At 43.3% G+C, this 16,719-nt stretch overlaps 1 protein-coding gene and 1 pseudogene across 1 annotated transcript; both read left to right on the forward strand.

Moving 5' to 3' along the window:
• The first annotated feature begins 373 nt into the window (after positions 1 to 373).
• heg1 (heart development protein with EGF-like domains 1) lies at positions 374 to 13,010 on the forward strand. Its single transcript, XM_071457638.1, has 14 exons — positions 374 to 960; positions 4,981 to 6,694; positions 7,055 to 7,587; positions 8,381 to 8,494; positions 8,708 to 8,830; positions 8,927 to 9,030; positions 9,141 to 9,196; positions 9,397 to 9,557; positions 10,087 to 10,221; positions 10,514 to 10,556; positions 10,665 to 10,702; positions 10,827 to 10,914; positions 11,222 to 11,399; positions 11,563 to 13,010. The coding sequence occupies exons 1-14, from the start codon at positions 687 to 689 to the stop codon at positions 11,704 to 11,706; spliced, it is 3,705 nt and encodes a 1,234-aa protein (XP_071313739.1). The 5' UTR covers positions 374 to 686; the 3' UTR covers positions 11,707 to 13,010.
• A 2,378-nt stretch (positions 13,011 to 15,388) lies between these two features.
• On the forward strand, positions 15,389 to 16,032 carry LOC139615086 (uncharacterized; annotated as a pseudogene).
• The last annotated feature ends 687 nt before the right edge of the window (positions 16,033 to 16,719 follow it).

Raw genomic sequence — 16,719 nt, forward strand, 5'->3', positions numbered from 1 at the left:
GTCTCTAGATGAAGTTTTGGGCATAGTTCTCAGCAATGGAGCTGTCGGCCTGTGTGGCTCTGCAGCTTCTTCTCACAAGCATCCTTTGTCAGTTTTCATGGAAACAAACCTGAATTCCCTATAAGAATAATATTTGAACTTTGAGATCTATGACAGCATTTTAATTAGGTAGGACTATATGAGAGGCTACTTCATTTTCCATGTATTTTGCTGCTGATGACAATAATAGCATATGACCCTGAGCAGGGGGGTTAATCAGTGACAGGAGGGGATGTATTGTTTGATTGGTCTGACAACTTCTGGTCTCCGGAGCATCAGCTTCTCTGAAAAGGGGATGTTTCCACTTTTTAACGACAACACCTGAAGGCAGGGGAGGAAGCTACTGGGTTGAATAACGGGACTGTGTGTGTGTGTGTGTGTGTGTGTGTGTGCTCGCAGGACCAGGACGAGGGGAGGAGCCCGGGCTCCTCCGCTGTGATAACAGGCTGCTGCCTCTGCTCTGTTATCTTCCGTTCCCCGCCGTCCGAGCAGCGGTCCTCCTCCGGACCTGCACCGGGATTCATTTATTTCTCATGAAACTTCACTAAAAGCCGAATCGCCTCTCCCATGGTGTCCCCGGGAGACTCCCCCCGGCATCACTCGACTTCACAGAAACTATCGGCGACCGTTTTGGGGTCTTGAAAATCATGGAAACGTGGTTTGTGAATCACGTCCTCGGGCTGTCTCTGTCGGTCCTCCTGTTGGGTCTGCCGGGGGCCCTCGGGGCAGGGACCCCCGGTAACAACAGCTCGGATACCGAAACGGCTGGATTTTATTATTCAACCGCCACAGATGAACTCGGCCACATGGAAAACAATGCAACTTCAACTTCGCTCTCCAGCGAGAGCTCGTCCCCATCACAGAGGAGCCTCCTGCTCACGCACCCCGCTGAAGCGCTCCCTGCCACCGTCGGAAGCCTCGGTAAGATCCCTGTCACTAGGCCTGCGAGAACAAGTGTGATGCTACAGACATGTCGGTGCAGTGTGCAGTCCATCCCAAAGGTGCTGTGAGAGGATGGGCCTCCCCTTTAAAGTAAAGGCTCATGAGAGGTGCACACATGCTTCATTTTCACCCCACTGGAATGAGCTGTAGCTGGGTGTTACAATAGAAATGCAGCAGTGAAGCTGCTTGTAATTAATGGCAACGATTGGAGATGTCTCAACATGTGGTGTGGGAGAGCGATCATCTCTGAAATTAAAAGTTTATGTATCCAAAAGTGAAGATTTCCTGATGCGTACTGCTGTGGAGTAACTACTTGAATAGTCATTTAAAAAATAAATAAAAAAGCTGGATGAAATCAGTCTGCCAATGCATGGGTCCAGAATGAATTCAGATGATATGCAGAGCTGTGAAACAAGTGCATTGCTCTTTTTGTTTAGTTTGCCTCATTATAGGGCCATAAGCAATTCTTTCCATTATAGATGGTGTTAATTATGTTCTTGATTGATCGATTAATTGCTTGCTCTGCAAAATATTGGTAATTGTGAAAAAATGCATATCATAGCAAGTTGCCCAAGCTGACATATTCAGAGCGCATCATCTGTTCAACCAACTGTTCAAAACCCCAACAAAAGGACAGAGAACGAAGAAAATCGGCTCATATTTACATTTGCTAGGCAGGAATCAGTGTTCATGGATTACCAGAATAATTTTCCCTAACACTAACACTGCTTCAGTTCCATGTCACAGTAAAAAGAGTTTTCGGGCTCACGCTGTATGTTCACCTCTGTGTCTCTGATATAGAAGAAAGTAAAACCAACCTAAGACAGTTTACTTTTGATTTTTGAAAATTTCACACCACTTCAAAGTGACGAAAGGCTGACAATTACAGTGAACGTGTTAACTTAGTCAATAAATGGGGTTAACCACTTTTTTACGGCTTAGACCCATTCACTTACTTTGATGAAACCGCTGAACGCTCAGCGTTCATGGATTTATCACTCACTGTCACGGTCTAAATACCAAATCTCACTTAACAACTTTGCCATTTTTCCTGTTCAAGCTGAGCTGCTGCTGTTGCCGCAGAAGGTCTTGATGTTTGTTAAGCAGCTCAGGCGTTGATAAGGTGTGTGAAGCAACAGCAGTGTCACATGGTTAGAGTCTTACTACATGTGCAGCACGTGGAGCAGTAGAGTTCTGTAGAGTCCAGTGACAATCCAGGTAAAAACAATGATGCTTTCCTTTATAATTATTCTATAAACCAATCATAAACTAGAGGACGCGCATGAAGAGAAGCAGACGGAGAGAGACTGCGGTACTTGAAGTTCATAGAAATGTTGCTCACATGTACCTGCAGCTGAACTACTTTAGTACCTTCAGTGCGCAAGGATGAGGGAGACCACAACTGAACCACACACACATCTGTTCCCTTCACAACTCCAGAGCGCCGTCACTGTCAGATTCTTCTCTCGTGATTAACATATCGTACCATTACCTTTATTACGATGTATTGTACTACTAATCAGTCACCTTACAGAATATACCTGCCAGAAACATTAGAGAGTGTGGAAAAATCTATAAAATGAAAATGTCCCCAACTTGGCAACACTATAAACTTACCACATGCTGCACTGCAAGCTGATGCTATATTTCATTCATTCATAAACTGTCTGACCTTATCTTAGTTTGAGGAATTTGGCTTCTGTTGGGCATTATGAGGATGTCTTTTTTTAAAGTTTCATTTGCCCACCGTGGGCATGGTTGGATTTCAGTCGCTTCCATCAACACCCTGCTTGATTCACGCAGTTACACACAGTCATTCTGGGAGCTGCCCCACATGAGTCCACTGAAACGATGTGATAGATGTATAGATGCTGCTGAGGAATGATAAGTGAACATGATTCACTTTCCTCTTACAGATATCGCCCTGTTGCACCCTTCCTGACGTGATTATTCAGGTCACAGTCATCTAGTGACAAACGCACAAACTGAGCTCATCTGCTACCTGACTATAGTAAAAGCCGGCATCAACAAATGATCCCTTTGGCCTTTTGGCTGTAAAATATCAAACAATCTATTCACAATTCAGCTGCGTCATATCTTCACCCATGGTCATTATTATGCTGAACACGCTGCATATACCCAAATTAATATGCGAGCCACAGCGTTTCTAAAATGTAACAGATGTGAAAAACCACAGTGACAACTGTGTTAACAGTTGAGAGCTGAGCGATAAACAGCAGCGAATCTGGGAGTGTCCTTCACTTCTTGCCAACACCACGTTCCAGTCTGAGAGAGAGAAAGCCAGAGGGAGAAAATGAAATAATGAGAGAGACACATGCAGAGGAAGTGAGAGAGAGAAAAATAGAGTCTGGTGGCCCAGTTCTCTCCATAGACTCCCAGTGGACGGGCTGTTGTGCAGTTGAACTCTCCCCTCCATTGGATTTGGATGGTGGCTGCTGGTCACTGTGTGTCGGCCGTCAGGATGCCGTCCAGCACCGACGCTCATCCACAGAGTGGTGTTGTTCCAGTCCTGGCCTCCTGGAGACCGGCCCGTTATCAGGCTGTCAGACAGGACAGCATCAGGGATAGGCAGAGAAAAAAAAACCAGCAGACAGCTGCACTTACTAATATCTTTATATCAACAATGTATCATATGACTGTCTGTAATATGAAATACTCGAAGTTACGAGCCCACAGATAATTGACGATTATTAATCAATAGACAGTTATCTGTGGCTTCGCCTCAGCTGCGCAGAGTTTTAGCGTCTTCGAGCTCATTGTTTGATTTTACAGCCACAGCGACTGTAGATTCACTCTCACTGTTCTCATCAAACCTGTTTCAAGTCACTGCATGCAACAGTTTTTTTTAACAAAAATTCTCTCTACGCTGTCTGATCGGCACCAAGCAGTGGACAAACAAAGGTATGAAATAGGACATAACCGTGGCAACAGTATGCTAAGACATTCAACATAATCAACATAAAATTAACTTAAAATGTCAGTATTGTGCTTTCATATGTTCCTCTCCCCCCCTACTGAACAAAAAATAATGAATGCTGCTTTAAAATAATTAGTTAAAAACAATGTGGGGCGTTCTGGTGCCCCCCCCCCCCCCCGATTCCTGTCTATCTCTACTGTCAAATGTCAGGGGCAAAATACCAAATTATTTATCTAAACCAACAATCCCTACTCTGTAACAACATTCTTTTCTCAACATTTCACTTCTGGTACTGTGTAGGTATTTTATATTTATATGACGACAGTTTTAAGCCAGGCTAAAAAAAAAAAAAAAAACACTCCACAAACAATGAACATGAATACACGCCCAGATCCATGGTGACAGTTTTCTGCCAGTGCCTTGTGCTCACTCAGCTTTAGGAAGGAAATGGCTGATTCCCAGTGGAGACCGTCACCACCATATTTAGGACTTAAAGCCTTTGTTAGAGTAGACGAGCCCGGCTGCCAGTTGTTCTCCACCCAAAATTATTGCCCCTGCAGCAAGCTGCAGCACTTCTTACAGCATCTTCCCAGTTTCTGCAGGCTGAACAGGCCGGACAGCCTGGTGAGCACCCTCTGGTGGCCACAGCATGATGGAAGTGAAATGCAATATGTTGAATGTTTGTAATTTCAAGCAAGTTGAGAAAAAAACTGCCAGATGATAAATATTGGTTTGAGTTGTCAAGGAGACTCTGATTCAGCTGTTAGGAGTGTGGATACCTGGCACCAACATTCAGTCACTGTTTGTACTAGAGGAAGGCAAGACAAAAACAGAATAAAGCATCAAATTATCACATTTGAGAAGCTGGAAGCAGCAAATTCTTGGCATTTTTGCTTGATAAATGAATTACTAAAACATCTTTTAAAGGATTTTGTGTCAGTTGTCTAATCATTCAGTTGACTATTTTTTGGGACTAATTCTGTGAAACAGTAAAAGCAGGCCTCACAGTTGTTCAGTGGCTTATCAGACTATATATTATATATTATTTTCTTTTTTCACAGACACTGAGCAGACACAGACCTTCACAGAAACAATCAGTGGATCACTAGAGACCACCAGTCTGTCTACTGAGCCGCTCACCTCCACCCTAATTGTTGCCACCACTGAGGCTGCCAGCACCAGCAGCAGCGGCACCAGCAGCACCAGCAGCAGCAGCACTGGCGGCAGCAGCACCGGCAGCAGCACCGGCAGCAGCACCGACAGCAGCACTGGCAGCAGCAGCAGTGGCGGCAGCAGCACCAGCAGCAGCAGCACCGGCGGCAGCAGCACCGGCGGCAGCAGCACCGGCGGCAGCAGCAGCAGCAGTAGCAGCACTGGCGGCAGCAGCACCAGCAGCAGCAGCAGCAGCACCGGCGGCAGCAGCAGCAGCAGCAGCAGCAGCAGCACCGGCGGCAGCAGCAGCAGCAGTAGCAGCACTGGCGGCAGCAGCAGCACCAGCAGCAGCAGCAGTAGCAGCAGTGGCAGCAGCAGCACCGGCACCAGCACCGGCGGCAGCAGCAGTAGCAGCAGTGGCAGTAGCAGCAGTGGCAGTAGCAGCACCAGCAGCGGCACCAGCAGCGGCACCAGCAGCGGCACCAGCAGCGGCGGCAGCACCGGCAGCAGCACCGGCGGCAGCAGCAGTAGCAGCACCAGCAGCGGCACCAGCAGCAGCACCAGCAGCAGCAGCAGCAGCAGCAGTAGCAGCAGTAGCAGCACCAGCAGCGGCACCAGCAGCAGCACTAGCAGCAGCAGCAGCAGTAGCAGCAGTAGCAGCAGCAGCAGTGGTGGCAGCAGCGGCAGTGGCAGCACCAGCATCACCAGCATCAGCAGCAGCAGCGACTGGAAGAAATTTGTTAACACACACCAGGTGCCAGATGTCTCCCATGCTGTGTCCTGGGAGCCCAGGTCCTGGATGTTGACAGAAGATGCCAGGTTGCCCCAGGACAGCCCAGACAGCACTCTGTGGCTGGGGGACGCCACAGCCTCGGCGTCTCAGACAGCCGTTCACACCGACAGCACCTACAGTTCCACCACCATCAGCCGAGCTGGGGAGAGGACCCTGCTGTCTGTCACCTCCTCCAGCAGCAACAGCACCTCCTCTGCATTTACAGAGGAGTCCAACTCCCATCAGCCCCCCTCTACCTGGGGTATCGATGCTAGGGCTACAGGGACTGAGGACTACACCCACAGTGCTCCATCCACAAGGACTGACAGCAGAGACACAACAGACCAGCACATGACCAGCTCCTTCAAAGGGATGTTTCCAGAGACTGGGAGCCCAGGGGGGTCCAGAGGAACCCAGAGTTTAACTGGACCACCTAATGCCACCCAGCATCAACATACCTCAGCGTCTGAGGAGACCTCCGACTCGACACCACCTCTCAGAGTGACAGAGCTCAGCACTGACCAATCTGAAGTGTCGGTTTCTTCCACACCTCCTGTCACCTCAGCTGCAGGAGGTCCTACCAACATCTCAGGGACAGACCTGGACTCAGGTTCTAAAGTTGGGACCTCCACCGAGTCTTCAACTGCAGGCCACAGCTCCAGCACTCAGAACCAGCAGGGTACCGAGAGGCTGTCATCCCAGCCCAGGGAGGAAGGCACGGACTTGGGTCTGACCGCAGCGCCCCCTACAGTCAGTAGCAATACATCTGAAATGGACGACTCACTGACAGAGACTCCAGTGCTGGTCACTGAGCTCTTCCTCACCACCACACCTGTTCCTGTTACAGACAGGTAGATCATACTGTTTATTCAATTATTTGCTTGATTAATGATTGAAATAATGGTTCAAAGACAAATACTTGCGTTTTTCATTATTGTTGTACAATGTTATTTTTTAGAAACTGTAGAAACGATTTCTTAGAATTTGACAGAGAACAGCTCTAGTAAAGCTTTAAAGAATGCAAGAAGTTTCTAAGCGATTGATAAGCTCCCATTGTTGTTTTTACCACGTTGAGTGATCCATAAAGTTGCCATGTTGATCCTGAGGTGAACAGGTCAATGTTGTAAAGATGAAAATGGTGCTTACATTCTCTTTTCAGTTCTTGTCAGGAGTCTGTGAGAGACTTGGCTGATGTATTTTCTCTTTAATAGATCACAGATAACAGAGGAAGACACTTTTAAAGCCACAGCTGCCACCACCACCACCACCACGACCACGACTACGACTACGACCACGACCACGACCACGACTACCCTTACTCCACCGGTAACCTCATCCTCTAGGTTCAGCAGCACCACCAGCAGCTCGACTTCAGAGTTACACACCGAGGCCACCTTCCCGTACACCACACCCTCCACCACAGCCTCCACCCCGGCCCTGCAGACCTCTGCAGTGCACCCAACTCACCGCGTGTCACCAGGCCATACCCGGGGGCCTTCGACCGGGATTGTCAACCCCACAGACATCACCACCCTGCAGACAGAAACAAGCACAGGAACGCTGGGAGTTTCCACTTCTCATAGCCAGTACGTCACCACCACCTACACACACAGCACCCCAACCAGGAGCACAGAGGTTCTGCACACCACCGGGAAACAGACAGACAGGGGAACTACAGAGCCGATGGTAACAACATCACCCACTGACATTCAGCCCACTAAGGCACCACCACCACCACCACCACGTGAGTTCACACTTTTCTCTCACTGTATATAGCAATCCTTGACATTCAGCTTTCAAAGCAAGAATGTGTCTTGTGACTACTGCTGTTCATGCTAACTAATGCTGTCTTTTATTTATTATATCTAAATGTAAATGTAAAAAAATACATCAGTTCATATGTTCTGTTTTTGGTGGCTACAGAACTGTGAAAACTGGACTCAATGTAAATGAAAAACACAGATGCACAAATGTAAACTTGTCTTATAATGAAAAAATAACTATTTTCTGCCATTAGTTAATTTATAAGCTATGAAGTTATCATTGAGAATGCAAAAATGTAGAGTATATTGGACTGTAATCTATGGGACTATGGCAGATTATATCTTTACCTGATGTCTTGCACAATGAATGGGACAATGCCTGAGGGTGATGTGATTTTCTTAAGCTCCAAAGGATCTAAATTCAAGTTCAGCACTTCAGTTTTCCAGCTCTTAGACACTTTATTTTATAGGAGAGTGAAGTCAAACACATGCTAGATTTTTGAAATTACCAGGAGAAGGTGCTACCTTGTATTTTCAAGTGATGCCATTGTGGGATAATCCTCTAATTTGCAAATTAAAATGATGCTGATTATGCTGCAGTCATCTTTCTACCCAACTGTATGAGTGCAGTACAGGGACCACAGCAAAAAATAAAATAAAATAACAAACAATTTACATTACAAGATTAATATGACACGATTATTGTCAGTGAGAAACCACCTAACTTTTTTAAGGCTTCATGTTAAAATGCCTGCTCTCTTGTCTGAACTCCAGGAAACCCCTGTGTGTCAAACCCTTGTATGAACGGTGGGATGTGTGTGAGCTATAAAGGGCACCAGTACACCTGTCACTGTCAGCAGGCGTGGACAGGACTGAACTGCAACCAGGGTGAGCTTGTCTTCTCTTCCTCCTGACTGTTTGACAGCACAGCACCGTCAATATTCATGCTGCTGCAGCTCAGATTCTGGATTTCAATGAACCCGAGCCTGAAATTTCCAGAAAAATATTTCATACTGTCATATAATGCTTGAGGGTTAAGATGAGGTGTATGGATTCAGTGAGAATGTGAAACTGTAATACTGTTATGTTCTGTGTGTCCAGATGTGGATGAATGTGAGAGGGACCCCTGCCCACTTGGCTCCAGGTGCGTGAACACACGAGGCTCCTTTAGCTGCGAATGTCCGCTCGGCTTTGACCTCGAGGACGGACGCACCTGCACCAGAGGTAAGATCCCTGTGTATATAAATGGAAAAAAATTCATCATCTCTCTAGTTGAGTTGTTTTCTCAAAGGCCTTATTTTGATTTTCTTCGCTCCATAGCAAAGACATTTCTGGGAACTTTCAGTTTTAACAGACCGCCACATGACCCTGTTGCCTTCAAGAACGCCAACATGCACGAGATCCAGAGAGAGATTATTCAGCTGGTGAGGGCCAGTCCACATAACCTCATCGTCTCTGCTCATTTCTGAGAAAATCTTTCTTAGGCTTATATGTACTATATCTGAAACACACTCTCTTCCTGTTTTCACTGCAGCTCAATGCCTCACTGTCAGCCCTACAAGGTTACAGCCGCTCAACTCTGAGTAAGAAGTACGTTCTTGCAATCGCTAAATATTCCATTTCTGTACTTTCTCAGTATTTTTCTTGATATATTTTCCAAATCAGAAAAGCGAAACATAGTGATATGACAAAAAATGTCAGGATTGCAATATGTTTAAGACTAAATGATACGACATAGACATTTTGTCAGCATCGACCTCTGTCCTGACATCCTGAACTCCTCCCCACAGAGAGGAGGACGGGATTCGTATCTTAGCTGTCAACATGTTTTCCATCTCCACTGATGTGACGAGTGCAGAAGTCCACAACAGCATCCAGATGTCTCTCAGCAACTGCAGCTCCTCGTTGGCTCACTGCAGAATGGTCCTGCAGCACCAGCTCACTTATCACGGTAACTATGACAGCCATAGCTGCATTGTAATGGACATAAGCACGCTCGTTTCTGTTTTGTTTTTTTAAAAACCAAATTCAATACTGTTTTCAACCAAACCTCCTGTAAACATGATTGAGGGGTCACTATCAAAAACAAATAATACGTTTACAGCCACTAGAAGGCAGAATTTAGCCGTAATTGAACTGTAAGTGCTCCCATGTGAAAAGGACCTGAACTTAAAAACATCATGCAGCTGCTGTATTTCACAAACATCACAATACAAGGAATCCTATGATAGCATCAACCACGCAACATGAAAAAAACAATTGTGGTTGATGGTTGATGGTTGTGGATTTTTTGTGGTGAAGCCGAACAGTAGATGAATAAAGTCTGACCTCCTCTTGAGATGAGACCCGATGCTGAATTGAGGGAAACAACGAAGCAAATGTCTGATGTTATCTAGACTCTTGGACTTCTCATGTTGTCCAGATTAGGATCAGTGTCCTAACTAACTCATGGTACTGACTCTGTCCACCGTGCGTTCCAGTGGAGAGTCTGTGTGTGGCTCAGAAGACTCAGTGTGATACAGAGCGCTCCACCTGCTCAGACAGCAGTGGCACAGCCTATTGCCAGTGTCTTCAAGGATACTACAAACACAATCCTGATGACTTGTCCTGCCTAGGTAAGCTCTTTCTCTCTTTTTGTTTCTGCACGTTTGCACATGCATAAAACAAGGGTTATGAAAATGATCCAGCTACTTATTGTTAGTGCAAAACACTGACATGACCTAAAGTGAACAAAATGATAGACCAGATTCCTAGAAACGAGGCGACAGTCAAGTAAGCTTTTCTAAATTTCACTTAATGTTCATCCAAATGAAGAACAATGAACTATAGCAAAACACTTAAGGCTTTTCAGACCCTTATAACAAACTGTGTAATTGGACATTTTCTGAGCAAAATGTTTTGTTTCAGAATGTGGGGATGGCTACAAGCTGGAAAACGGCACCTGTGTCCCGTAAGTTCAACTTCTTCTTTTTGTTCTTCATGGGATAAATCAAATCAAATGACACTGAAAGATTTAAGATCACTGTCTCACTGCAGACTCCCTCTCTTCCTCTTTTAGGTGCATGTTTGGATTTGGAGGATTCAACTGTGGAAATTGTGAGTGACTGCAGAAGACCCTTAATGGATCAGAATTAATCAGCATTAACAGAAGATTCATTTATTTCCTGTAAAATGTGTTTTGTAAGTGTACTTTTTAATATGTTGATGTTTGATGTTGCAGTTTATAAGCTGATTGCAGTGGTGGTGTCACCTGCAGGGGGCGCCCTGCTCCTCATCCTCATCATTGCTCTCATCGTCACCTGCTGCAAGTAAGACTGCTGACACTGTTAGCGTAAAACACCTTCCTTGTTTTGCTATTTATTTCAAGTTGTTGAATAAACTAAATAAACTCTTATTTTCTTGATACCGATGTAATATACCTCTCTCTACTTTATTTCAAGTTGATAATTTCAAGAATATAGAAACAAAAAAGTGATCCTAGACTATAAAACAATTATAATCATCTGTTCAGGATCAATTTAAAAAACATTTTCTCACTAGGGATGGTTGAATGAAGAAAACAGTTTTGGTAAACTGTATCAAAGGTTTAACTTTTTTAAACGTTTGGTTTGCCAGGAAAGATAAGAATGACATCAACAAAATCATCTTCAAGAGTGGAGACCTTCAGATGTCCCCTTATGCAGACTTCCCCAAAAACAACCGTATATCCATGGAGTGGGGCAGAGAGACCATAGAGATGCAAGAGAACGGCAGCACCAAGAACCTGCTGCAGATGACTGACATTTACTACTCTGTAAGGAGACATATAACACACCTCTTACTTTTTCTCCCATACCTAGCGTTGTCTTGCATGGTCAGGGTTCAGTTTAGTTTTTTGTGTTTTTAGACACAACTAATAAATCACCATTTATTTTCTCCCTCTCTCTCTCTCTCTCTGTCTCTGTCTGTTCCCTCAGCCTGCGTTACGTAACTCAGACCTGGAGAGAAATGGCCTGTACCCGTTCACAGGTCTGCCGGGCTCTCGCCACTCATGTATCTACCCTGCCCAGTGGAACCCTTCCTTCATTAGTGACGATTCACGAAGAAGAGACTACTTTTAACCTCCCCACCTTGAACACACACACACACACACACTTAACTTACCATCTCTTATGCTGACAATTGTGATGTGTAATGCTGGTTTTCAGTCTCACTGTTTTTGAAAACCCATTTGACCATCTGCATTCAGGGCTTTACATTAATGATGTAAATGTTTGTGTATTCCTGTGTGTGTGTGTGTGTGTGTGTGTGTGTGTGTGTGTGTGTGTGCGTATGCGTATGTGTATGTGTATGTGCATGTCTGTGTGGGTCTGTATATTATGGACGTGCACATTTTTGCAAGTAAAATGTGTTCTCTGTGACTACTTCAGTACTTTTGCATGATATACTTCATTTCCTTCAACTCACATGTACTTTATATTGCCACTGCGATGTTGAAGATTGTGTAATGTGTTTTTCCTGCCTCCATGCAGCCACTTATTCTCATTTGCTTCACTGTATGATGAAAAACCATTTGCAGACACTTGAAACATGCTTAAGGTTGGTCATTCATTACAGTAAACATCATGCCTGGCAGCGCAGTGCAGATTATCTTGAAAAAAACAAACACTGCACTGCATGAATGCACAGTGATAAACAAAAGCAGAGAAGATGTTCACCGTGTTTACCCACTGTGCTCGCAGGAATAAATGTGACATACTGGCTGCCTGGAATGGGAAAACACATTTGAATAAAAAATAAATAAAAAAAACAACAGTAATGTAAAGTATATGTGATGTGTAGCAAATAGACTAAAACATGCAAAAACACTGATGGTCCTATAAGTGCTGAAATATGAAAATGTGCATGTCACTGCTGTGATTTGAAAATATGACAATAACAAACCATGACAATAGCAAACCACTGAAGGTTGAACAAAGTTCAGTTTTGCACCAACGTAAACCGAGGAACGACTTTGTAAACTGATGCCAGTGTTTATTTATTCCCTGTATGTCTAAATCCTTGACATGTAGCATCATGAATATCTCGCTCATGCACACTGACAGACTTTAGAGGGATAAACCTGTGGCTTTAAATGTGTGTGTGTGAGTGTGAGACAGAGAGAGAGCGAGCAAGTGTGTGTGTATCTCTTAAGTATTGGTGTTTGTGAGGCGAGTGTGTGTGTACGTGTGTGAGGAATAATTCTCTGTATACCAGAAAGATCATAACTGTCAGCGAGTGTTTGAATGTAAAGATGTATCATAATTAGCTATTTCTGACACGGAGTATTATTTTTATGTGAGTATTTTCTTCCTGTGTTTATATGATCTGTTGATTCTGGCGTTTTAGTCAGACGTGCTTATTTAAATAAAAATATTGCACAGCATTTTGTCTCTGACTAAATTATCTTTGAATCTTTTGTTAAATCCTTGAAGTTTTTATTCTGTTTTTGGCAAAGTTTGTATTGTCACTATTAGAGCTTGAGTTAATACAGTTTTTTTTTTTTTCATTGAAATGTTTAATCAAAACAGAAAAATAATTGAACATGTTGCAGGGATGGTATTTTCCATAATAATATCATTTTTGGTACAATACTCTGTTTTGCAGTGCTGACACAACGCAAGAATAGTACCAAATATTAAAATATATTTTTTATTATTATGACAATCATTTGACAAAGAAAATAAATCAACTCAAGGCCACATTTTAGTTTTTTCCAGACTTTTCAGCCATGTCTCAAGGTTTTCATCGCTGCAGAGAGTTAGCTCTGGTGTCAGGGAGATGGCTCAGTTGTCACTGCAGGTATGAAATGGTGTTAATGTTTTCAGGTGATGAAGTTATCATTGAAGATATGATGAAGACCGTGATAGGATAGGTTAACGCTTCAGTGAGGATTGGAATTCAAGTTATATTTTATTTTAAATTTTACTTTTAAATCCCAATTATGGCAGTCATACTTAATACTTAGGTAACTAGGGCCTGACAACTCTGTTACATTACATTGTGATTATAATTAACTTGGCTTGAAATTTTGATGCCATTTGGTGTTTGGTGTATCTTGTGGTATTTTCTGGCAGTTTGTTCCAACCACAGGGAATGAAAAACAAAACATCCCTTTTTTGTACAAAGAGAAAAGATATTCTATGTGCATATATCTCCTCCTTTGTAGATACAGTTTTTTTTACATGAACTCCAGTCCACAGACATTGGTTTCCCATAGGTTGATGTATAACCATGGATTAAGCAACATTTGCCTCACCACTATATTTGGATACTTTGATTACCTATACAATGGAAAGGTTTACCTAGGAAGAGAACATCAATACATGTCTATACCATCTGTCTGGAGTCCTCTTAAATATACAGTACTTGATGTTGATCATACTGTTTTGCAGTGGATAAACCTGCAGTAGATTGGTAGTAACAGAAATAAAACAATGGACTGAATAAGTAGCAGAAAATGAATCCAAAGGGCATTATACTCAAAGTACAATAGCATCAATCAGAGCTGATGTTTAAATGGAAAATCATTATTTTATGATTATACATCGTCAGGGAATTACACCTATACACACAACTGGAGGGTGTGCAAGAGAAAAATGTCAGCTTGTTAATTATCTAATATATTCTGTGTTCCTCAAGTGTCTTATCCTTTGCAATGCTGCATACACAAAAGGCTGAGGCTGACTGCTGTTCAAGGCACAAGGAAAATACTTCAACTGACTATATCTGCATGATGGAATATGTGAATAAATAGCCTCAAATTTAGTTCTGAGTCTAACATAGGTCAGCAAATGTCTTTAGGGCTGTATGCCACAATAAAATCACCGTAAAAAGCATGACTATGCTGTTCTAATGAAAATGTAATTTATGCAGAATTGCAGTTGTTTTTTGTATTGTGTTGCCGTACACAGAGCATAAGTCATTTTTTATAGAAGACATTGTAACATGTGGCAGCACAAACAACACAGTAGTAAAATTTAATGATGCCTGAATTCCTTTCAGGGTGACACACCACACTACACTACCACAGTGTCCAACCACAAGACAGCATGGATGTGTATGGATTAAACAAATGTGTATGGATTAAACAAATGTGTATGGATTAAACAAAGAAGGTACGACGTGCTAACACATGAGCTTCAGAGAGGCTGCGGGGCAGAGAGTTTGAACTATGGAGAGAGAGCCAAGAAAAGCCGTTTTTCCCTGCTTCACGTCTATAATAATCCAGCAGCAACACCATACTAATTTCAAAGCAGGTTACAAGAGGATTTGCATCAAGCAAATCTTAGAAGGTATCTTTTTTCACTTAGATGTATTCTACACATGCCACACTGGAGGGCACGCAGTCTTTCCTGTGGGTACAGTTGTTTACATAATGTATATGACTCTTCTGGCCCATTTACATTGGTTTCCTGTAAGATCTCTTATAAGCCTCATTTGAAGAAGAGACCTTCACGCACACAAAGAGGCACAAAGAGATTTTGACATTTTGACTTTTCTAAACCACCAGTGGAACGTCCATTCCTTCATTTTGGTGAGCAGGCGTTCATATTGATCAATGTTCCTCTTGTCGTCCTCGGCCTCACTGCAAACATCTTCAATGCATGTTGCTTGATTTTCCCATTTCACAGCAGACAAAGACTCAAACAGCCTTTAAAGATGCTTCTGGAGTATCTTGTCTGGTGCTCAGTTATTTATTGTGTTGCTTTGCCTTTAATGTTTTGCATGTTAAGGGAAGAGAAAAGCTTTGAAATGTTTGTCATGTCGTGGGTGACTGTGCTGTACTTTATGTTTGGCAGCATGACGTGTTATGTTTGGCTGAACTTCCTCTACTACATCCAGACTGTCCCTGCACAGCGAGCTCTTCTGATCTGGGTATCAGAGAAACATCAGATTCTTTCATCTACATGGCCTTGCTTCTTGATCGGACACTTTTTTTGTCCAATACCACCATGATTATTGTAGATGTATTCAATGGCTTCACTTCCATTAACAGTACAGGGTATGAACATGGCGCTAGTAAACTGTACCTCTCAGCCCACGTTTGGTTCCACATCATCAAAGTGCATATCCTGATTTGTCTGTGTATCATGACAGTTTCCAGCTTTTCTACAGTCCACTACCCGTTTAGACACATGAGGAACGTGGTGAAGAGTGGCAGCTGCTTCTACACGCCGAGGACTCAAAGTCAGATGAGAGTCACCATCACTGGGATCTCTCAAGGAGAGCTCTACTTCCTCTATGACACTTTCCATCTTATAGATTCATTCACCTACTTTTTCTCCCCGCACTTCTGCTTTGACTTTGGTGTCTCCTTAACGGTCACCTCGCTGTACATACTAGGCACCACGATCAACCTGGGTATCGGTCAGGCCATATTCAGGCAAAGGGCAGCCAATGTCTGAAGGGCTCTTAAAACACTGTGTGGTGTTGGCATAGCAACAGATGATGTGAGGCTGTGCTGAGGCCAGGTGACATCAGATGAAATAGCTAATACTGTCACTGTTAATGGCCAAATGACATCGTAATTATTTGGTGTATACTAGAGTAGTTTTGTGTGAAATCGTTTGTACACATTGTGAGGTTTAGTTTTATCAAATGTCACGGTTATGCAAATTTACAAAATACACATTCCTATTTTGTGCACATGCAACATGAAATGACGGAAAACAAAAGAAACCAGAAAGTGTAACCACTGTAATTGTTCGGGGCTTCTGATTGAACAGATATCTGTGCAACCACATCATTAAAGGGGCACTTCACCAATGTCACAGTTCAGTTCACGTAGCATAAGGAGTACAGTTTTCTGTCTTCTTCATCTCTGCAGGAGATGATGTTAACAGGGTTATCTCAGCTTTGGCTTAAAATTCAACATTTTCAACAGAGAGTCTGCATTATAGACGTGAGGTGGATATTTAGGAGGCAGTGGTGTCTTATGAAACATCCTTGTTGGATCATGAGATGTGGAATCCTGAGTTTTTGGAGCATGATGCATACTAATGAAAGTCAGGATAGCATTGTTTTTTTTGTTTTTTTTGTTTTTAAAAAAAATCTGTTTCCTCTTCCCCAACTCCATGAAAGTGCAACACTAA

This window comes from Trachinotus anak, unplaced genomic scaffold, assembly GCF_046630095.1.
Source record: "Trachinotus anak isolate AG129_WGS33_773 ecotype Australia unplaced genomic scaffold, CSIRO_AGI_Tana_v1 ptg000001l, whole genome shotgun sequence".
Taxonomy (NCBI): Eukaryota; Metazoa; Chordata; class Actinopteri; order Carangiformes; family Carangidae; genus Trachinotus; species Trachinotus anak.

Excerpts from the sequence above, each read along its gene's own strand:
- heg1 (XM_071457638.1), top strand. The coding sequence starts at position 687 with ATGGAAACGTGGTTTGTGAATCACGTCCTCGGGCTGTCTCTGTCGGTC. Across the intron at positions 7,588-8,380 it reads ACCACCACCACCACCACCAC|GAAACCCCTGTGTGTCAAAC; the intron begins GTGAGTTCACAC and ends TCTGAACTCCAG. Across the intron at positions 8,831-8,926 it reads CGGACGCACCTGCACCAGAG|CAAAGACATTTCTGGGAACT; the intron begins GTAAGATCCCTG and ends TTCGCTCCATAG.